At 51.3% G+C, this 22,685-nt stretch overlaps 1 protein-coding gene across 7 annotated transcripts in view; it reads left to right on the top strand.

Moving 5' to 3' along the window:
• The first annotated feature begins 803 nt into the window (after positions 1-803).
• Positions 804-22,685, top strand: part of COL6A2 (collagen type VI alpha 2 chain) — a 33,444-nt gene continuing 11,562 nt past the window's right edge. For 4 of the 7 annotated variants that reach the window (XR_011534049.1, XR_011534050.1, XM_070598000.1 and 1 more), the window contains exons 1-13: positions 805-965; positions 15,955-16,097; positions 16,454-17,049; positions 17,303-17,323; positions 18,082-18,147; positions 19,657-19,710; positions 19,841-19,885; positions 20,191-20,217; positions 20,440-20,466; positions 20,558-20,602; positions 21,235-21,288; positions 21,740-21,802; positions 22,479-22,541. Coding sequence is in view for 5 of the 7 variants with exons in the window: in XM_070598000.1 (XP_070454101.1) it covers positions 15,983-16,097; positions 16,454-17,049; positions 17,303-17,323; positions 18,082-18,147; positions 19,657-19,710; positions 19,841-19,885; positions 20,191-20,217; positions 20,440-20,466; positions 20,558-20,602; positions 21,235-21,288; positions 21,740-21,802; positions 22,479-22,541 (1,176 nt within the window). In the remaining 2 variants the exon portion in view is untranslated. Of the gene's footprint in view, positions 966-15,954; positions 16,098-16,453; positions 17,050-17,302; positions 17,324-18,081; positions 18,148-19,656; positions 19,711-19,840; positions 19,886-20,190; positions 20,218-20,439; positions 20,467-20,557; positions 20,603-21,234; positions 21,289-21,739; positions 21,803-22,478; positions 22,542-22,685 lie in introns of all 7 variants that reach the window. The other 3 variants (XM_070598002.1, XM_070597998.1, XM_070597999.1) reach the window with 2 other exon arrangements.

The raw sequence follows: 22,685 nt of genomic DNA on the forward strand, positions 1-22,685 counted from the left end.
GCTGCCGCTCGGGGTGGGGAGTGGGATCTCGACCACAGCCCTGCCAGGGAGCCCCTCCCCCTCTTCCAGACTCAGGCAGGGACATCACAGTGGTCCCGGGCCCATGCCAAGCACCGCTATGGGATTCTTTGGCGAAGGGGCGGCCCAGCCAGCACCCCCCCGCCCCCCCCCGCCCCCCCCCCCCCCCCCCCGCCCTCCGTCTCCCCAGAGCACCCTCCAGAGTCCAGCTGCCCTGGCCCATCCCCGCCGGCCCTTCATCTCAGACGCGCCCTCAGGGACCACGCACGTTCTGACCCGCGGGGCCGGGACGAGGAGAAAGGCCGGGCCGCTGAGCCAGGCGGGACCCGGAGACTGGGTGGCAGCTCCTGCGGGGCGAGTCGCGGGCCTAGTCGGCCTTGTGTGGGGGACCAGGACCCTCCAGCAGACGCGGCCCGCGGGGGGAGAGGGGCGGCGGGGGCCCCCGCGAGGCTGGGGCGCTGGAGGGGGCGGGGTTCCGGCGGGGGGCAAGGGGTGCTGACTTCGCCCTAGACTGGATCTCTGAGAGCTGGCAGCGGCCCATCCCGCCGACGCCCTTCCCGCCCCACTCCCTCTCGGCCGCCCGCCCCTCGTCCCCCTCATCCCCTCCCTGCTCCCCGCACTCCCCGCCCCCTCCGTGGCCCCTCGGGTCCCCCTCGTCCCCCCCATGCCCTCCATGCTTCCCGAACTCCCCGCCCCCCCGTGGCCCCTCGGGTCCCCCTCGTCCCCCCTCCCCCGCATCCCCTCCCCGCTCGCCGCCCCCTCCGGCCCATCCGCGGGGCCGCAGCGCCTCCCGGCGGCCGCGGCGTCGGGGTGGGGGCGGGGGAGGCGGGTATAAAGCGGCGGCCCCGCCCGCGGTCCCCTCCCTCCTGCCGCTCGGCGCCGCGTCTGGCGGTCGGACGGAGCCTCCTCGGGACGCGTCCAGCCAGGGCGCCCGCGCACTCGGTCAGGTGAGCGCCCCTCCCGGGCCCGTCCGGAGCCCGGGCACCCGCTGGAGCCGCTAGGCAACTCCGCGGACGGGACAGGAGTGGGAGACGGGACAGGATCGGGGGACAGGACAGGACTGGAGCCGGGAGACAGGACAGAAACAGGGGACAGGACAGGAGCTGGGGACAGGACCAGGAATTGGGGACAGGACGGGGGGGGGGCGTCGGGGGGACAAGACTGGAGTGGAGGACAGACCAGGAGGGGGTGACAGGACAGGAGCTGGGACAGGACTGGAGTGGAGGACAGGACCAGGAATGGGGGACAGGACTAGGAGACAGGAGCAGGATAGGAGTGGGGGACAGGACAGGAACCAGGGGGCAGGATAGGAGTGAGTGAGCAGGGAACGGAACAGAGGACGGGACAGGAATGCGGGAGACCTGGCAGGGCTCTCCCTTACGATAAGGAATGTCCCCCACCCCACCCCAGCCCTGGGGACCACACCCGCCTTAGTGGCCCCACTTCAACCACTTGGGCCTGGCTCAGAGCTCTGATGTCGGCACCTTCGGTGCCTTGTGTGTTGGGCCCAGGGCCGAGTTACTTGTGCGGGGTGCAGTCTGGCTGTCCCCCTTAGCCTCTTCTGGGGTCGACGGGGGAGGGTAGGGGGACTTCCTCTCTTCCCGGCCCAGTGCTGAGACTCCGCAGCTCTCCAGCCCTCTGCTGGGACACCTCTCAGGTCACCAGCACCCCCGGGCACAGCATCTGCAGTCAGACCCGTGGTGTTCATGGAGGGTTTGGTTTTCACTCCGGCCTGGAGGACATCTTCAAAGGGTTGAGGAAACTAAGTCGCCCCCATGGCAAGGCCCCCCCTTTGACTTGGCACTGGGCACAGGGCCTCGAGTGGTGCTGGTCCCTTCCCCTGGGCTCCAGAGGGAGAGGGTGGCTAGAGTGAGTTCCTGAGGGCTACCCGGGCTCTTCCAGCAACAGGGCAGGGAGCGGGGAGAGCACAGTCACACCCCAACCCCAACCCTACCCCAGGAATCAGCAAGAGCCCAGCCTGCCCCCCACTCCTCTGAGGCTGGAGGCAGCCGCCTGGGCATCCTCTCCCCAGTCAATCGGGAGAGACCAAGCAGGGGGCGCAGGGAGTGAGGGGGCGCCCAGGCTGGTCTTGCCTGCGGTCGCTTCCCTGCTGGGCCCCCAACACCGGCCCAGGACTCCTCACGGGGCAGTAGCAGAGCCCTGGGGAACCAGCACCCTCAGGGGTGTGGGGAGTGTCAGCTAGGGAGAGATCTTTGCCGGCACCAGACACACACACAAACACAGCAGGGCATGGGGCCTCAGGGGCTGCCGTGCCACCCGGTGCCCACCTGGAGGATCGCCCCTTGCACCCGGGCAGGAAACCACCGGCTCCTGCACCCCACCCCCTGTCTCCCCCACAGTCCCCAAGGAAAGGTTCTCACTTTTACATGGATGCCCAGAAAGGAGGCTTGAGATCCACAGATTTTCCTGGGTTTTTTTTCTTCCGATGAAGGAGTGCTGGCCTGGGGGCCATCTTACATTTGTTCAGCAACAAAAACAGTGTTTGGGGTTTATTCCTGCCTTGGCCAGGAGGCGGGCCAGGCACTTGGGGCTCCGAGGAGGGGAGTTTCCTGCCTGCCTGCCTTCATTCCAAGGAAGGAGAGTGGGGCCGGAAGTGGGTCTGGGCCCTGGGGCATAGGTGACACTGAGTCTCCCTGGCCAGACTGGAGGGGCTGGGCACCAGGGTGCACACCCAGGTGGGCACAGGGACCCAGCTGTGTCCCCTCAGTGGAACAAGGGTCTCTATGGGCCACAGGGCCACTCTGGCCGCTGGGAAGCTGCCACCCTATACTGATGAAAGTGACCTGGGAGGCTATGAAGACCGCAGCAGGTCGGGGCAGATGTTGGGTACACCTGCATCAAACCACAGGAAAGGCAGTGTCCAAGGGGCAGTCACACTCGTGCCACCGGGCCATCTGGTTGGATGGAGCGGCCCCAGCACCGGGCAGCCATGTCCACGCCCAGCGGGGACCCTGCATTGCAGGCGGCGAGGGCAGCCCTGCCGTGGAGGGCCCACCTGAGGTCCCTCAGTGTCCTCGGGAGCCATGGGAGCAGGGAGGCCTTCAGACACAGCTCCCAGGGATGGGCCGGGACCACTGGAGACCCTGTGTAATGGCCAGTGCCCGGGACAAGGAGCTGGGGCTGCAGGCTCTTCTGGGGCCTCAGCAAAGGGCAGGTGTGGGTTGAGCGCTCCCTTGTCTCGAGCCCGGTTTTCTCCTCTGTAGAAAGAGGTCAGCTTAACACCATCTCCGTTGTTCCCTGCCAGGCTGCTGGGGTCTCCAGGTACACAGAGTGTAGGCAAACCATGTTTGCAGCCACAAAATGCTTTATAATGCTGGAAAAACCTCGCTCTTGTGATTTTAAGAAGAATACAAATAGCTTGATTGTTTCCTTTTAAACACAGCCCCACATCTTAGTGAGTCGGTCCCTCCTGTGGCTTTTTTCTCACATTTATACAAAGCAAAACCCGGTGTGGGGCACACCTGCAAAGAAGCAGGGCTCCCCGGGGCTTGGGCCATACTCTAAACCAACATTCTCCACGCCACAGTAGTGGCCAGCCTCACAGCAGGAGCCGGCGGAGGGTGGGGATCCCACTGGGAGGGGCCCTGCTCCAGGGAGAGCAGAGTCTGGGTCAAGAGTTCTGCGAAGTGTTAAGGCTTTCGAGGCTGTGTCAGACGCCCGCCCGAAAGTGGAGGCAGACCCTGTGTCCTGCAGAGCGGGCAGCAGCCCTGTCTTTTCTCTTGTTTCCCAGTTTCATATACAAGGAACGGTGGCTGTTGGTGTGTCCGTCAGTCCTTGGTTTTATGCAGGACAACATTTTTTTCCGCTGACCATTCATAGTGTGGTTGTGACTGCCTGGGTAGTATTTCCCCACGTTCCTAATGGATGCTCACTTTTTATTCATTTATAAGAGCTTTTCCCCGCCTGTCTTTAAAAATTGTAGTAAAATACACGTGTAAAATTTACCATCTCAACCATTTTTAAGTGGACAGTTCAGTGGTGTTAACTACATGCACGTCGTTCTGCAGCCCTCCCCCCCATCCCCAGAATTCTTTTCATCTTGCAGAACTGAAATTCTCTAGCTATTGACCATTAACCCCCATTCTCTTCTCCCCCAGTCTTTGGCAACCGTCATTCTAGCTTCTGTCTCTGTGATTTCTAAGACATTGTAAGTATCTCATATGATTGAAATCAAGTAGTATTTGTCTTTTTGTGGCTGGCTTATTTCCCTTTGCATAATATCTACAAGGTTCATACATGTTGTAGCAGGTGTCAGAATCCCCTTCCTTTTTAAGGCTGGATAATATTTCATTGTATGCGTACACACATCTCGTTTATCCATTCATCGGTTGGTGGACACTTGGGTTGCTTCCACATTTTAGCAGTTGTGAGTAATGCTACAGTGAACATGGGTGTACAAAATTCTCTTTGAAAACTTGCTTTCAGTTCTTTTGAGTATATACCTAGAAGTAGAATTGCCGGATTGTACGGTAATTCTAATTTTAATTTTTTCAGAAACTGTCATGCTGTTTTCCACAGTGGCTGCACCATCTTACATTCCCAGCAACAGTGCACAACGTTTCCAATTTCTCCACACCCTTTCCCACACTTGTTATTTCCCGGGGGTTGGTTTTTTTTTTGGTGAGGAAAATTGGCCCTGAGCTGACATCTGTTGCTAATCCTCCTCTTTTTGCTTGAGGAAGATTGTTGCTGAGCAAACATCTGTGCCAGCCTTCCTCTATTTCACATGAGATGCTGCCACAGCATGGCCCAGCTAGCGGTGCTAGGTCCACACGCAGGATCCAAACCCGCGAACCCCAGACTACCGAAACGGAGCACGCAAACTTAGCCACCTTGCCACCAGGCTGGCCCCTCTGGGTTTTTTTATAGAAGCCATCCTCGTGGGTGTGAGCTGGTATCTCATTGTAGTTTTGATTTGCTTTTCCTTAATGATTAGTGATGCTGAGCATCTTTTCACGTGCTTATTGGCCATTTGTATATCTTCTTTGAAGAAATGTCTATTCAAGTCTTTTGCTCATTTTGGAATCAGGTGGTTTGGTGTTTTGTTGTTGAGTTTTAGGAGTTCTCTGTATATTCTGTATGTTAATCCATTACCAGATAAATGATTTGAAGCTATTTTCTCCTATTCTGTAGGTTACATTTTGACTCTGTGGATAGTGTCCTTTGATGCACAATTTTTAAAATCTTTATGAAGCCAAATTTGCCTATTTTTTCTTTAGTTGCTTGTGCTTTTGGTGTCATATCCAAGAAATCATAGCCAAATCCAATATCATGAAGCTTTTGCCCTGTGTTTTCTTGTAAGAGTTTTATAGATCTGGGTCTTGCATTTAGATCATGAATCCATTTTGAGTTAATTTTGTGGTCCAACTTCACTCTTTTGCATGTAGAAATCCAGTTTCCCAGCACCATTTGTTGAAAAGACTGTCTTTTCCCCCCACTAAATGGTCATGACAACCTTGTTGAAAATCATTTGACTCCATGCAAGGGTTTATTTCTGGACTCTCTGTTCTCTTCCATTGGTCTGTATGTTTGTCTTTATGCCAGTATACACTGTTTTGATTACTGTAGCTTTGTAGTAAGTTTTGACATCAGGAAGTGTGGCTACTCCAGCAGTTTTCTTCTTTTTTAGGATTGTTAATGCTATTCGGGGTCTCCTGAGGTTCCTTATGAATTTTAGAATGGGTTTTTCTATTTCTACAAAAGTCGTCGTTGGGATTTTGATACATTAAATCTGTAAATCGCTTTGGGTAGTATGGGCATCTAATGTTAAGCCTTCCAGCTCATCAACATGAAATGTCTTTCCATTTATATCTTCTTTAATTTCTCTCAGAAGTGTTTTGTAGTTTTCGGTGAATAAGTCTTTCATCTCCTTGTAAAGGTAATTCCTAAATCTTTTATTGTTTCTGATGTAACTGTAAATGAAACTATTTTCCTAATTTCCTTGTTGAGTTGTTCCGCGTTGGTGTACAGAAATGCAGCTAATTTTTGTGTGTTGACTTTGTATCCTGCTGCTTTGCTGAATTCGTATATTCTAACAGTTTCTTTTTGTGGTCTCTTTAGAGTTTTCTACATACAAGATTACATCATCTGTAAACAGAAATCGTTTTACTTCTTCCTTCCCAATTTGGTGCCTTTTATTTCTTTTCCTTGCCTAATTGTTCTTGCTGGGACTTCCAATACTATGTTGAATAAAAGTGGTGAAAGTTGGTATCTTTGCTTTGTTCCTAATCTTAGAGGAAAAGCTTTCAGTCTCTCACCATTGAGTATGATGTTTGGTGTGGATTTTTCATATAAGGCTTTTATTATGTTGAGGTAGTTTCCTTCTATCCCTAGTTTGCTTAGTTTGCTGAGTGTTTTTATTATGTAAAGGTGTTGAATTTTATCAAAAGATTTTTCTACACAAATTGAGATGGTTGCGTGGGTTTTTTTCCTTCATTCTGTTAATGTGGTGTGTTACATTGATGGATTTTCATATGTTGAACCATCCTTGCATTCCAGGAATAAATGCCACTTGGTCATGGTGTTTAATATTTTTAATATTCCATTGAATTCTGTTTGCTAATATTTTGTTGAAGATTTTTGCATCACTGTTCATGAGGCATAGTGGTCTGTAGTTTTCTTTTCTTATAGTGTCTTTGTCTGGTTTTGGTATTAGAATAATGCTGACCTCATAGAATGAGTTAGGGAGTATTCCCTCCTCTTCAATTTTTTAGAAAGTTTGAGAAGTGTTGATGTTAGTTCTTCTTTAAATGTTTGGTAGAATTCACGAGAGGAGCCATCAAGTCCAGGGCTTTTCTTCATTAGATTTTTTTTTTTCCTGAGGAAGACTGGCCCTGAGTTAACATCCATGCCCATCTTCCTCTACTTTATATGTGGGACGCCTACCACAGCATGGTGTTTGCTAAGCGGTGCTGTGTGCACACCCAGGATCCAAACCAGTGAACCCTGGGCTGCTGAGAAGCAGAACATGCAAACCTAACCGCTGCACCACCAGGCTGGCCCCAGGAGATTTTTTATTAATAGTTCAGTCTCCTTACTAGTCATAGGCCTATTCACAATTTCTATTTCTTCATGGTTTGGTCTTTGTAGGTTTTATGCTTCTGGGGATTTGCCCGTTTTGTCTAGGTTATCCAATTTTTTAGCATACAATTGCTCATAATACTCTCTTGTAATCTTTTTTGTTTGTGTAGGATCAGTAGTAATGTCCCCACTTTGATTTCTGACTTTTGCAATTTGAGTGTTAGTTAGTCCATCTGTCTAAAAGTTTGTCAATGTTGTTGATCTTTTCAAAGAACCAACTTTCGGTTTCATTGATTTTTTCCTATTGTTTTTTCTGTTATTTATTTCATTTATCTCTGCTCTAATCTTTATTATTTCCTTCCTTCTGCCAGCTTTGGGTTTAATTTGTTTTTCTTTTTCTAAATCCTTAAGTTGTGAAGTTAGATTGTTGATTTGAGATCTTTCTTGTTTTTTAAATGTATATTTATAGCTATAAATATCCTCTTTAGCACTGCTTTCACTGTGTCATGTAAGTTTTGGTATGTTGTGTTTTCATTTTCATTAGTCTCTGAGTGTTTTCTAATTTCTCTTCTTATTCTTTGATCTATTAGTTGTTTAAGAGTGAGTTGTTTGATTTCCAAAAGTTTGTGAATTCACCAGTTTTCCTTCTGTTATTGACTTCTAACATCATCCCACTGTAGTCAGAGGAGACACTTTGTATAATATTTTCTTTTTAAATCTGTTGAGGCTGCCATTGTGGTTACACTTGCCTATTGTTGCAAGCTCTTCCCTCTCTGACTGAAGTGACTTCCAGAGGATTTAAAGGGCTGGCACACACCCCCATTTGTTTTTCCCTTTTTCTCCTTTTGGGAGCCAGACATTGAGGACTAGGACATCCAAAAGCAGCTGCATATACCAGGGAAATTAAAAAGTCACTGAGTATGCCCAGAGGAAGGTTCAGGCTCAGAAAAGACCTGAGAACACCTTAAGTTTACATCTCAGGCTGATCCTTGGCACAGAGACCACAACAATCAGAAAAACAAAAACAAAAAACAGCAAACCCTGTAGAAATGGAAGCAGGTGACTTCCAGAGTTATCACATTATTAAATTCAGATGTTCAATTTTCAGCAAAAAAATCACAAAGCATACAAAGGAAGGAGGAAAGTACAGGCCATTCAAAGGAAAAAATATAAACCAAAAGAAACTGTCTCAGGAAAGACCTGATGGAGGATCTACCAGACAAAGACTTTAACACAACCATCTCACAGGGTTCAAGGAAGGCACGGGCAGAGCCCAGAAAACAACGGATGAACAAGATGGGAACATCAATAAACAGATAGAAAACCTAAATAAAATCCAAAAGGAAATAATCTTGCTGAAAAATACAGTGACTGAAGTGAAAAATTCATTAGAGGGATTCAAAGACAGATTTGAGCAGACAGAAAAGAGAATCAGCAAAGTTGAAGATAGGACAATGGAAATTATTGAGTCTGAGAAACAGAAAGAAAAAAATTAAAGAAAGGACAGAAAATATTTGGAGAAATAATGGCCAGAAACTTCCCGAATTTGATGAATGACATGAATAGAAACATCCAGAAGCTCAGTGAACTCCAAGTAGGATGAACTCAAAGAGACTCACACTGAGGAGCAGTATTAGAATCAAACTACCACAGAGACAAAGATAGAATTTTGAAATCAGTCAGAGACAAGTGACTCATCATATCCAAGGAATCCTCAGTAAGATTATCTGCAGAGTTCTCATCAGGAACTTTGGAGGCCAGAAGCAGTGGGCTGGTATGTTCAAAGTGCCAAAAGAAAAGCACCATCACCCAAGAATCCTATATCCAGCAAAACTGTCCTCCAAAAGTGAGGGCAAAGTTAAAACATTCCCACATAAACAAAAGCTGAGGCAGTTGTGACCACTAGTCCTGCCCTGAGAAATGCTCAAGGGGTCCTGCAGGTGAAATGAAAGGACACTAGACATGAAGCCATTATGAATAAATAAAGATCTCAGTAAAGATAAACACATGGGTAATTATAAAAGCTATTATTATTGTAACAGTGGTGTGTAACTCCACTTTCTTTCCTGCCTGATGTAAGGGACTAATGCAGTAAAAATTTTTTATGTTTTTGGACACACAATGTGTAAAGATGTAATTCTGTGACATCGGTAACTGAAAGGGATGGGGATGGAGGTTTTAAAGGAGTAGAGTTTCTGTTTATTATTGAAGTAAAGCTGGTATAAATTCAAATTAGTGTTATAATTTTAGGATGTTAAATGTAATCACAAAGAAAATACCTAAAGAATGTACACAAAAAGAAATGAGGAAGGGATGTAAATGTTTTACTATAAAAATCAACTAGACACAAAAGAAGACAGGAATGCAGGAAATGAGGAACAAAAAAGCTATAAGGCATATAGAAGACAAATTTGTAAATGACAGAAGTAATTGTCTCCTCAATAGTTACCTTGAATGTAAATGGATTAAACTCTCCTATCAAAAGACTGAGATTGGAAGAATGGATTTTAAAAAAAGATCTAGGGGCCCACCTGGTGGCGCAATGGTTAAGTTTGCGTGCTCCACTTCAGTGGCCTGGGGTTCACCAGTTCAGATCCTGGGCGTGGACCTATGCATTGCTCAGGGCCAATCTTCCTCAGGTAAAAGAGGAGGATTGGCAGCAGATGTTAGCTCAGGGCTAATCTTCCTCAAAAAAAAAAAAAAAATCTATATGCTGTCTATAAGAGATTTACTTTAGATCCAAAGACACAAATAGGTTGAAAGTGAAAGGATGGAAAAGGTTTTTCCATGCAAATAATAACCAAAAGAGTGTAAGGGTGACCCCACTAATATGAGATAAAAGGGACTTTAAATCAAAAACAGTTATAAGAGACAAGGGCATTATGTATTAATAAAAGATTCAATACACAGAGCAGATTTACACACTCAATAACAGGCCATCAAAATTTTTAAACCTTAAGAATATGAGATCTTGGTCACACTTTGGGAGTCTGCTGCCTGGCTCATGGTCTGTTTCCACTCGACACCTGTTGCTTTTGCTGTAATGCTGATCCCATGTGGGAGCCCAGTGACCAAGAGTGCAGACCCAGAACCACTCTGCCTGGGTTTGGACCTCTGCTGTTAGCCAAGAACCTTGGAGAAGTTGCCTACACCTGGTCTCAGTGTCTCATCTTTGAAGGGGGATTATAGCAGTATCAATGTCCAAGAACTATTGTGAATGTTAAGAGAGGTGAAGAGATACTGGTACAGAGTAATCATTTCGTTGTCGTATCATCCTTTCTATTTTCTCTGAAGACTTTTGGGTCCATGTTTGGCACTCAGATACTTCTCCTGGAATGTGCTTGGTGCGCTGTGTGAGGTAGAATTACCTTTATTTCCAGTCACATCGTGAGCCATTGTTCCAGCCCCTGTTCACTGCTCTGAGCACCACGGTCTCATTTCCTCTGCTCTTGTGTGTTGTGATGCCCATTGCTGTGTGGTCTGTTGGCCCACAGTCCAGCACCAAAACCACAAATGCTTAATTACTGTAATTTTATTGTATCATTTTCACTTGATAGTTCAGATTTCCCCACCACTCTTTGTTATTTTTCTCAGCTACCCTTACTTATCCTTCCAGGTGAGTCTTTGATTCATTTTATCAACACATACCAGTAAAAAAGAAAAATATTTTCTTGGAGATTTTAATCAAAATCACATTAAATTGTAGATTCAATTAGAAATTACTGATAGTCTTTTTTTAAAAATATTGGCCCTGAGCTAACATCTGTTGCCAGTCTTTTTTTTTTCTTATTCTTCTTCCCAAAGACCCCCAGTACATTGCTGTATATTCTAATTGTAGGTCATTCTAGTTCTGCTATATGGGACGCTGCCTCAGCATGGCCTGATGAGTGGTGCCAGGTCTGCGCCCAGGATCCAAACCAGCAAAACCCTGGGCCGCCAAAGTGGAGTGTGTGAACTTAACCACTTGGACACAGGGCCAGCCCCAAAATTACTGATATTCTTAAATATTGTGTTTCTCATCCAAAAACAAGATTTGGCTCTTCACTGTGTTCCTCAGAAAATTTTTGAGTTCTTTTCATAATTCCTGCACATTCTTGTTAAGTTTGTTCCTTGGACTGACGTTGTTTTTCTTGCAAGTGTAAATAGTACTTTTTCATTACATTTTGTAATTGGTTGCTGCTGATAGAAGAAAACCAATACCTTTTTGTATATATTTTTCTTATAAATGCCTCACTGAATTCTCTCTCTCTCTCCCCGCTAAGTTTTGTTCAGTTAATTTTATTGGGTTTTCTAGGTAGACAGTCCCGTCTTTAATAAAGACAGTTTCATCTCTTCCTTTCCTAGACTTATACTTTGTTTCTTTTTACTGTCTTACTACATTGGCGTCCAACACAACACTGAATGATGGAGTGAGATCAACACTCTTTGCCTTTTTTTTTTTTTTTTTACCTCTAATGAGCATTATTCAAGTGCAGGAGTTTTTAATCTAGGGTCAACTTCATAGATGGACTCCCTGAATTCATGAAGGATATGATTTCTGTATATGGGTGTGTGTGCATTCGTGTCAAGTGAAATAATCCAGATTCTTAAAGGCGTCCATGACCCACAAACATAAGAACCGTTAGTTTAGTTTTTGTGTAAAATATAATGTTGGCTGTTGATTTGAAATTTACATGCTTTATAGTGTTAATCCAACTCCTAAGTTTTTTTATGAGGTTTTGCCTTGTCTGTTTTGTTGTTTTTGTTTTTTTTATCAGAAACGGATGTTTGGGGCTCTATTAAAATGTTTGTGATTTTCTCTTTTTATACTAATGTGACTTACGTTAATATATTTCCTAGTGTTGCATCATTGTATTTTTAACTAATTTCCTCTAGTTCTGATATAGTAGCCCTTAATATGCTACTGGATTTTATTTTCTAATATCAGTTAGGAATTTTACAGCTATGTTCAAAAGTGGGATTTAGGTGTAGAGCTCTTTTTTAGGCATTTCTTTTGTCAAGTTTTGGCCTCAGGTTTTGCCAGGTTTAAAAATGAATTGAAAAGAAACTTAGCTCTTTATGTTCTGAAACAGGTTAAAATAGCAGAGAAGTCTGTGTCCTTGAAGATGTAAAAGAACTCAGCCAAAAGCTGCCTGGGCTGGACCCCTGGGGATGTGTTTCCTTCCAGTTTCCATTCCTCCAGGGTGGAGTCCAGCCAGTGGCTCACCTCTCCTTAACGCCTTTCCCAAAAACAGCCTGTCACGTTTATTAGCATAGAGCTGTGCTTGGTATGCTCTTAAATACAAAACACAAGCTTCCTCACCTAACATTATAGTATTTTACTCATTCTTAAATTTGTATATTTCTATATTTCTGCTTCATCTTCTTTTATTCTTGATTAGACTTGCTAAAAATTTTTCTATTTTATTGGCCTTTTTAAAGAATCAGTTCTTAGATATATGTATTTTTCTACTGTGGCTATTTTTTTAATCAATTGGTTTAATTTTGTATTATTTTTCTCTCTTGCTTTCCTGAGATTCATTTTGTTAAATTTTTTTGTCCCTAGTTTCTGCAACTACATGCCTAGTTTGTTACACCAATTTCTTATTTTATAACATAAAGCATACAAGGCTATATATTTTCCTCTGATTATTGCTTTGGCCTTCTCATATTTGTTTTTGTAGAAACATTGTCATTGTCACCAATTCCTACATAGTTCTTGTGAAAGAGGGTTTACATTCCCGAGTGCTTTTTTTTTCCTGTGCCTTACTAGTGACTGGTTTTGCATTATGGCTCAGAGAATTTGATCTGTACAATTTCTAATTTTTTTAATTAATTAAAGCTTTCTTTGTAGCTCACTCTGAGATCAAATTTTGTAAACTTTTTAAAAGAATGTATGTTCCCTATTTGAAGGTTTCAAAGACACAGATATATGTGTGTGTGTGTTTATATATATTTATATATATGTAATATGTGTGTATTTTATGCACATTATCCAAATTCTTTCTTTAGAAATTATATATTCCCTACTTGTTACTGTCAAAGATTTATAAAACGTGACATTCAGAGCCTCCATTTCTTTTTTGTTCATGTAATCTATAAATAACCAAAAAAGATAAGTTAAAATCTTCTATGATTGCAGTCAGTTTTCTTTGATTTTTTACAGATTTTACTTTTACGTAATTTTATGTTAATGAAATTCAGTTCCTAAAGATTTGTAACTGGACTTCAGCCTGTACTTTTCCTTTGGGCCCATCCCTCACCCTTCTGCCTTAAATTCTACTTGGTCTCATGCAACACTGCCACTCTCTCCTCTCCATCTGCCTCCACCCCACCCACTCTATTTCCTTTGCTCCATCTGTGACATTCTATTTAAAGTGTGACCCTTATAAACCTCATTGAAATGAGTTTCATTTTTTGACCAATTTAGAAATGTTTGTGTTTAATAGGAGAATTTAGACCATTCATATTTATTGTCACAACTGTTCTATGTGATATTTCTGGCATTTAATTTTATGTTTCCTGGCTCTTTTCTTTTTCCCTTCATTTTCAGTATTTTACTGTATTTCTCAAATTTCTTTGCTTTTTTAATTTATTTTTATTCATTTCTTTGTTGTCTGCAGAAATTTCTTGCAGAATTATTTTAGGAATGGAGTGTAGGTGGCATAGATCTGAGCCCATTTGCATCTGAGACTGTTATCCTTGTACATGGAAGATAAGTTGGCTGAGGTGACACCCTTGGGTCATTTTATTTTTCTCCCAAAATTCTGAAGTTATTGTCTCTTTGTCTCCTGTCTACAATATTGTGGAGAAAATGTTTGATGCCTCTATTGGTTATCTATTGCTGTGTAATAAATTACCTCAAAACTTAGTGATTTACAACAATAAGCATTTACTATCTTATAATTTATGCAGATCAGGGATTCAGGAGAGGCTTAGCTGGTGGTTTTAGCTCAGGGGCCCTCATGAGGTGCCATCAGGATTTTGTCCATGGTCCTGGTCGCTGGGAGTCTCGACTGGGCTGGAGGATCTGCTCCCAAGACGGCTCACTCACTGCTGCTGGCTGAAGGCCTCAGCTCTTCCCCACGTGGCTTCTGCAAAGGTTACTTGAGTGTTTTCATGTTATGGCAGTGGGCTTCCCCCCACCAGCGAGCCGGCAAAGAGAGAGCCAGGCAAAAGCCACAGTGTCTTTTATGTCCTTGTCTTGGAAGTCACACACCATCCCTTCCACGTCATTCTGTTGGTCACACAGGCCAGCAACGAATCAGTGTGTGAGAGGACTTCATGAAGGCATGAATGCCAAGAGGCAAGAATAATTGGAGGTCACCTTGGAGGCTGCCACACTCTTTCCTTTAGGTGTTTCCTATATTTTGTTGTTGCTTTTGTATTGTTCCCCTGTGTAGATACTTTTTAAACCTTTTATTACATTTAAGAGTCAGATTTTCCACCAGTGCACTTTATCATGTGGACTTCTTTTAATTTATTATGTGTGTGTGCGTGTATGCACACATGGAGAGCAATGCCAAGCTGGGCACAGTCTCCCTGGCCCCTTGGTCCCCTCCTCCCCAACCTGAAGCAGACAGGACAGGGTGGGACCCAGGGGTCTCTCCCCTATGGGAGCAGCAGGGTAAGGGGTAGTGGCGGATGGAGCTGCGCCCACATTCTGATGCTCAGCCCTGACCAACTCCCCACCTCGGCACTTGGGAGGTTCTAGGGTGGTTGTCACCAGTTGTTGATGGCTCTAACTATTGCATCCTGACTCCCTCTTGGCTTCCAGGCTCTTCAGGGTCCCTGGCCTGCCCCACACCCCACTTTCTTGGCCTCCCCCTCAGCCAGGTGTTGCCCCCAGCCCTCCGTGAATGAGTCTCCCCTCAGCCAGGAGCTCCCCTTCCTCTGGCCAGTTCCACCAGTCTGGGCACATCTGTCACCTCTTATGAGAAGCCCTCCTGGATTTCCTGGTGCCCCCACTGGGCTTGCTTTGATCTCAGCAACTGTTGCCACCCTGAAGGGCCACAGCCTCTTGACCTGACCGTGACCCCATGTGGAGGGAGGCAGGGCCACGTGCTGCTGTTCACCCCAAACTATGCCGGGACTAGCCCCTCTCACCTTAAACCCAGGTGTAGTAACACCTGCCCCCAAATCCACCTCCTTTCACAATGCGAGTTTCCCACAGTGTTGATGGTCATCAGCCAGAAAACTGCACCAAGAGAACTTCCCTTCCTCTCCTTCCCCATCCCCAGAGCCTGGCCAGCGTGTCCTCCCACCCCTGCATTCTCTCCTGTCCTCTGGTTACAGGGTGGGCCCGGGCGTAGATGGCAGCCGGGAAGCCTCAGACCCGGTGGAGACCTGCCTGGGCACAGTGACCCGCTCTGGGGAAGGTCCCCCAAACCCATGCGGTTGTCCCCATGTCCCCCAACAAACTGGAACGCGGCACCCACTGCCTGCTGGCCCCCCAGGCCTGTGTCGCAGCCCCCACACTCCACCATCCAGGCCATTCCCCCACTATGGGGTGGGTTGGACGGCCTTCCCTGCCCCAGCCTGGGCTTCTCTCTCCCCTCCTGTGATGCCCCTCCTCCCAGTCACCCCAAGCTGACATCTCTGCCCTGCCCACCCCCAGGGCCCCCACGGAGCCCACCGCACCCCACTCAGAACTGAGCTCAAAGGTTACAGTCCCTGTGCCCACGAAATGTTTGTGGCCCCCACCCAGGCAGGGGGAGAGGGCACCTCCGGGAGACGAGGTGCTGGCAACAACTTGGGCCACCGCCCTCGTTTACTCTCAGAATGAGGGGCAGCGCCCCCCAATCCGGGTGACCTGTGCGTGCCACACCCCCACCCGGGAGGAGGGCTTAGGGGTGGGAGGGGCAGTGTGGGCGTGTGGTGGGCGCCATCTGCAGCAGTCGCCCTTCCCTGTTGCAGGACAGCAGGGTGCACGGGTGCCGCCGAGATGCTGCGAGGCCCCTGCTCCGCCCTCCTGCTCTGGGGGCTCCTGGGGACCCTCCACGCCCAGCAGCAGGAGGTCATCGCACCTGACCCCTCGGAGAGAAACAGTAACTGCCCAGGTTCTGGCGTCTCGGACTGGGCCCGGGGTGGCGGGGCCGAGGGGAGGGGCGGGGCCGGAGGTGGGGCTTGGCAGAGTCGGGAGGGCGGGGCGTGGTGAGGGCGGGGCGGGCCCGGGGAGGCGGGGCCGAGGAGGAGGGGTGGGGCCGGGGGTGCGGCTTGGCAGAGTCGGGAGGGCCGGCCGTGGTGGGGCCGGGGGCGGGGCGGGCCCGGGGAGGCGGGGCCGAGGAGGAGGAGTGGGGCCGAGGAGGAGGGGTGGGGTGGGGCGGGGGCGGGCAGAGCCCAGGACGGTCCCCAAGCGCGGGGCCTCGGGATGAGTCCACAGCGCAGGCCAGGTAACAGGTCCCGTGTCTCCCAGAGAAAGCCGACTGCCCCGTCAACGTGTACTTCGTGCTGGACACCTCGGAGAGCGTCACCATGCAGTCGCCCACCGACAGCCTGCTCTACCACATGCAGCAGTTCGTGCCGCAGTTCATCAGCCAGCTGCAGGACGAGTTCTACCTGGACCAGGTGGCCCTGAGCTGGCGCTACGGCGGCCTGCACTTCTCCGACCAGGTGGAGGTGTTCAGCCCGCCGAACAGCGACCGCGCCTCCTTCATCAAGAGCCTGCAGAGCATCAGCTCCTTCCGCCGCGGCACCTTCACCGACTGCGCGCTGGCCAACATGACCCAGGAGATCCGGCGGCACGTGAAAAAGGGGGTCAACTTCGCGGTGGTCATCACCGACGGCCACGTCACCGGCAGCCCGTGCGGGGGCATCAAGCGGCAGGCCGAGAGGGCCCGCGAGGAAGGCATCCGGCTCTTCGCCGTGGCCCCCAATCGGAACCTGCACGAGCAGGGCCTGCGGGACATCGCCAGCACGCCCCTGGAGCTGTACCGCAGCAACTACGCCACCATGCGGCCCGACTCCACCGACATCGACCAGGACACCATCAACCGCATCATCAAGGTCATGGTGAGCTACAGCGCTGCGGGCCAGAGGCAGAGCCACCGGCATCCGGGGCCGGGGTTGGGGTCCAGAGCCCGGGGATCTGCTCACCTGGCATGGCAGTGAGTGGTCCCCCGCTCCAGGCCTCAGTTTACCTGTCTGTGAGGGAGGCGACTGCGGGGTCCCCTCTGGCTCCAGTGTCCCGCGTCCTCTGGACATGGCACTGCATCAGAGCTCCAGCTCCCAGCTAACCAAGGTTTCTCTCTGTGTCTTTTTGCAGAAACACGAAGCTTATGGAGAGGTGAGGGGCGCTTTCCATCCCTGCCCACCCTGCTTGGGTCCTGCCTCTGGGCCTCGGAGGCGCTGACCCAGCAAAGATGGTCACACCACGTCTCGGTTCCCTGGCACTCCTGGGAGCCGAGGGAGCAAGACCCCTCTGCTCCATGTTGGGCCCCAGACTCTCCAGTTTGGACGAAGGGCTCCTGGCCAAAACCAGACTGTTTAAAGCCAGGAAGTCAGCATTAGGGTCACCCGCTGAGCACACGCCAAGTGGGTGAGGGTCCAGGTGGAGGTCGCCCTCCAGGCTGATGGGCTCTGTCCACCTGAGTCAGGCCAGGAGGAGAAGGCAGCAGCCCGTGGAGCGCCCAGCATGGGAACCTGCGGCTCTGGGCCCCTGACACCCGCCCATCCCTGTGTGTCCCCAGCACCAACTCCTGCCCGGGAAGGGTGCGTCCCACTCAGTGGGCCTCCTACAGACACGCCCATCCCCAGAGCAGCTGATTGCAGACACAGTTGAACACAGGGGCCGACAGCGATGTGAGCCCTTCCAATGTCAGTCATTACTCAACCCCGCCTCAATTTCCAAACCTGACTGGAGCGCTGTGTAGACCCCTGAGCCCGTCCGTGGTTGATGCCTCTCAAGTCTGCTCCTTCACCCAGCCCCACGCTCAGGATGGGCCACCATGCAGCAGGCCGCAGGCCTGGGCAGCTCCCCCACCTCCCTCCCACCTGGGACTTGTCTCGCTGGCCTCACACGTCGCCACCTGCTTCTCGTTTCAGTGCTACAAAGTGAGCTGTCTGGAGATCCCTGGGCCACCTGGCCCCAAGGGCTACCGCGGACAGAAGGTAAGATGCCCACACCACCGTGGGGTCCACGCCAGTGGGAAATCTCCAACCTGTCTTGAGATCTGAGCTGAGGGCCAGCTACCCCTCGGGTGGCTCAGCACTTCTGACCCTAAAATTCGATGTTTATCTACTTCTGTCTAAATGGCATTTTGAGAAAAACAGGAACACTTTTTTGTTATTGACTTGCCATTAAAATACTTGTGAAGTAAACAAGCTGCTCACGTACATAAACAAAACACGGCACGCATGATGGCTGCGGTGTGACCGCCAGTCCACACAGGAACCCACTGTGCTGCTTGTCAAATAAGTGGGTTTTCAGGGTCTGGTTGGCCCTGCATTTCCTAACAACAGAGGTGTATGAGGTGAAATTCTCCCAAAATTCACTGCTAGAGCATCATAAACACCAGTAATTCATGTCAAAAATTATAAAGAAAGACAGAGGAGGGGAAAGAAGCCTCTGAGGAGAGGAGACACAGAGTCTGAAAGACGGCTCAGAGAAAGTTGTTGCCAAGTAGGGTTGTGTTTTCTTTTTCCTAACTTCGGAAGAGAGCTGCCTAGACCAGTAGGTATCTGGATGCACATCCGCCAGGCCACCAGCCAACCCTCCGACTGCCTCCCTGGCCTCTCAGGTCCTGGGGGCAGTGCCACCCGCCGCAGCCTGGGAATGAATTTGCCCCCAGAGGCGGCTTTGGCTGCTGTGGCAGGGCAGTGACTCAGTCCTTGTGGGTGCGGGTTGCAGGAGGCTGCCACAGGGATGACTACAGTTAGCATCTGAGGGGCAGTGAGCATGGAGTGGACACAGAAGGAGCCCCAAAACAGGGCCCAGCAGTTCGGAAGCCTCTGCCCGCCCACCTGCTTCCTGTGTCCTGTCTGCCTTCCTTTCCTCTTGCGGTTCCCTGACCTCCTCTCCTCCCTCTTCTCTCCCCCAAAAGCCTCACGTCCCCCCCGTCTCAGCTACTCTTTGTGCTGAAGTTGGAAGCATATTAATAAATGGATGCGTTTTTTTACTAAAGTCCTACGTGACGTGGTTAAAACTCTAATTCCGAGGAGCATAACCTTTCACTGGCTTTCTAAAGCCCCGATCTGTGTGAATTACTGAGGGGCCCCCTGCCGGGTCCAGAGGAGTCGACATCACGGTGTGAGGTGTGGGTGCAGCCCAGGCCGGGTGCAGAATCAGAGCCACTGCTGCAGGGGGCTGCTGCGGGCCTGTGCAGGCGCCCCCACCCTGGGCTGCTCTGGCCCATCTGGCAGGGTGGCTTCTTGGAAAGCTGTTAGTCAGGGCTTGGAGAAACGGGGTCAGAACAGAGCCTGGCCTGACGGAGGCCACGATTCTCAGGGACAGCTGACCTGACTGGGCCGTCCCCATGTGATGTCGTCACCTGGGTGGGACCAGCGGCCTTGACCACACTATCGCTCTTCCACCTCCCAGGAGCTGGCAACAGGGTCCCTGGTGGCCCACTCCATCCCTCCTTGCCTTGGTTTACCCCTTTTTCTGTCATCTGCTTTTAGGGTGCCAAGGGCAACATGGGTGAGCCGGGAGAGCCTGGACAGAAGGGACGACAGGTGAGTGTCCTCTGCCCCGACCTGGCTTTCGGCCCCCAGCCATGGACCCCCGGCCATCCATCCCCATCCATCATCCCCTGTCCCCGGTCTCCTGGGATTACAGCCACGGCTCTTTGTTCTTCTTCCACAGGGAGATCCAGGCATCGAAGGCCCCATTGGATTCCCAGGACCCAAGGCAAGTTGCTGCTGGCCCTGCCCCACAGCTGGGGACAAGGGACAGGCCAAGCGCTGCCGGGCTCCGGGTGGGCCGGCCAATGGGTTAGGATGTGTCCAGCCCAGCCCAGCCTCCCTGTGCCTGACCCCAGGACGTGAAGCGCCTCAATATTTTGAACATTGTCCCCAAACCCAGCATCCAGCCGGAGCCCTGGTCACGCCTGTCGCCTGAGGCTGATGACTCTGCTGCTCTTCTTCCCCGGGGCCTGGGGGGGTCCCAGTGTACATCCCTTGTAGTAATGCTGCTTTTTTTCCTTCTGACCTCAGGGTGTTCCTGGTTTCAAAGGAGAGAAGGTGAGATTCCCTCCCACCTCACAAGCCGCGTGCCCAGGCGCCTCAGCAGTGTCATCAGCGAGCCTGTGGTCCCTGCTGGGGGCGAGACTCGGCTTCCCTTGGCGACCTCGTCCTGGGCTCTTTCTGGCCCCATGTGCTGCCTGAGGGCAGACTGGGCCCCTGAGGCCACGGAGTCTGTGACGTGGAGTCGCAGAGCTAACGCCTCACTTTCCTCCTGCACAGGGAGAATTTGGAGCTGACGGGCGGAAGGTAAGCCTGGCAGGCAGTCACCCCACCTTCCTGCTGCTCCGAGGGGATGACGATCAGGGCTGATGGGGTCCCCTCCTCCTTCTCCCTCCAGGGCGCCCCTGGCCTGGCCGGCAAGAATGGGACCGATGGACAGAAGGTAGAGTGCACCTCGGGCTCCGTAGTGGGGCTGGGCTGGGGAGCAGGTATACTGCAGCATCCGAGTGTTGCAGAAGGAGCAGAACCTCCTCAAGACTCGCGGGTCCTTCCTTAGGGCCGGTCTTTGGGCCCCACTGGCCACTGCCCACAACTTATGGCTTGGGCACCTATCCAGTGGATGCAGGACAAATAAGAACATTGTGACAGCAGGAGTGGACATTTGCTTCTGAAAACCAAGGCTCAGCCTTGCAAGAATTTCCCAGCCTGTCCTGCAGAACCCCAGATCCAGCCTGACCAGCAGTTCACACACATCACATGCGCACACACACATCACACATGCATACACATCACACGTGTGCACACACATCACACGTGCACGCACACATCACACATGCGTGCAGGCACACACACGTCAGGGAGCACTCTGGACATCTGTGCTCCGTCTGCATCCCGGAACTCACTCCCCTTCTACAGAGCTGCCACCACATAGTTGGGCCACTGACATGTTTGCACAGTTGTGTCTGCTGCACGTGGGCCTGGCATGGGCTGCACCTGCTGTTGCACCTCTGTCACAGGCACTGCCCACCCCTGAATCCCCCCTGATGTGTCCTCTGCTCCCCTCTCCTCCTTCAGGGCAAGCTGGGGCGCATCGGGCCTCCTGGCTGCAAGGGAGACCCTGGGAACCGGGTAAGTGTGGCTAAACCCTGGGCTCTGGGAGACGCCGGGCACCAGGCTGGGTGGGAGAGAAGTGGCCGGCCCCACAAGCTGCGGTGAGGGACCCGGCAGTCACGGAGCTTGGATCCTTCCTTCAGCTCCTCCCCTCCCAGTCCCTGACCCCTGCCCAGGGTTCAGCCAGGGTTGCGGTCACATATGACAAAATAACCTCAGGGGCTTCCGGGTCAGGTCGAGGGCAGCAGCTTCCCAGAGTCCTGAGAGGCTCAGTGTGGGGGCAGCCTGTCTGGTCATCCTGCCCAGGCCCAGTGGATTCCTACAGCCGAGACTCAGGCGGAGCATCCAGTCTGGACAGTGGGGTGCTGGTCAGCCTCCCCCATGTCCGCTGGCCCTGGGCTCACAGGCAAAACCCCAGCACAGCTCTCAGCAGGAGCCCCAGGACAAGCCTGTCACCCTTCTCTCACAGGGCCCCGACGGGTACGTGGGGGAAGCAGGCAGCCCCGGGGAGCAAGGAGACCAAGGCGCCAAGGTAGGCAGCCTGGCCAAGGTGGCGAGCGGGAAGAGCGGGCGGGTCCCCACTGCCCCGTGGCCTTCTCCCTGCCTGGAACATGGCTTCTGGGGGGTCACCTGGCCGAGAAGCCCAGCAAGGAGGGGCCTGCCCCTGCACACGAGGAGAGGGCCGTGGGTGCCCTGCCCAGGGGGACCGTGGGTGCTCACACTGAAGGGGGTGTGGGGTGCTCTTCTCCAAGGGGGTTGGGAGTGCCCGTGCCCAGGGCTTCACCAGCTCATGTCTAACACGGGAGCACGTGTCCCAGCTCAGGCAGCTCTGCGGTGCTCGAATGACCTCAGCAACAAGCCCACCTTCCTGCCAGGCCTCTCAGGGGCTCCCTGTGAAGGGCTCTCAGGCGCCTGGGGGTTCTGCCCTCTTAGGTCACCTGAGGTGTCACTTTGTCCCTGCCTGCATCCCTTCCCTGGCTGCCCAGGACACTGGAGGAATGGGGGGGTGGGCACGGGCCAGGAGCAGCCAAGAATGACACCCATACACTCACCGGCTGGTGCCAGGTCCTGTCAGCAACCTCGGCCAGCACCTGGCATCCCACCAGCCCTGCAGATGTGTAGGGGAGCTTGTGCCCCAGCTCCGCCGGGGTCCTGCTCCACTGCCAGCGTCCAAAGGACGTGAGGCTGATTTCTCCAAACCCTTCCAGGGGGACCCGGGCCGCCCAGGACGCAGAGGGCCCCCGGGAGAAGACGGGGCCAAAGGAAGTAAGGTAAGGGCTCCTCCCAGCTGCCCGGTCACCCTAGCAGAGCCCACGGGTGTGCAGGCCAGCCCTGTGCCCTGAGCAGGCCACCCCTCTATCCCTGCTGCCAGCTGGCCAGGATGCCCCACACGCCGAGGCAGCCACAGTCCCACC

The sequence above is a fragment of the Equus przewalskii genome, chromosome 27 (genome assembly GCF_037783145.1).
Source record: "Equus przewalskii isolate Varuska chromosome 27, EquPr2, whole genome shotgun sequence".
Classification (NCBI taxonomy): domain Eukaryota; kingdom Metazoa; phylum Chordata; class Mammalia; order Perissodactyla; family Equidae; genus Equus; species Equus przewalskii.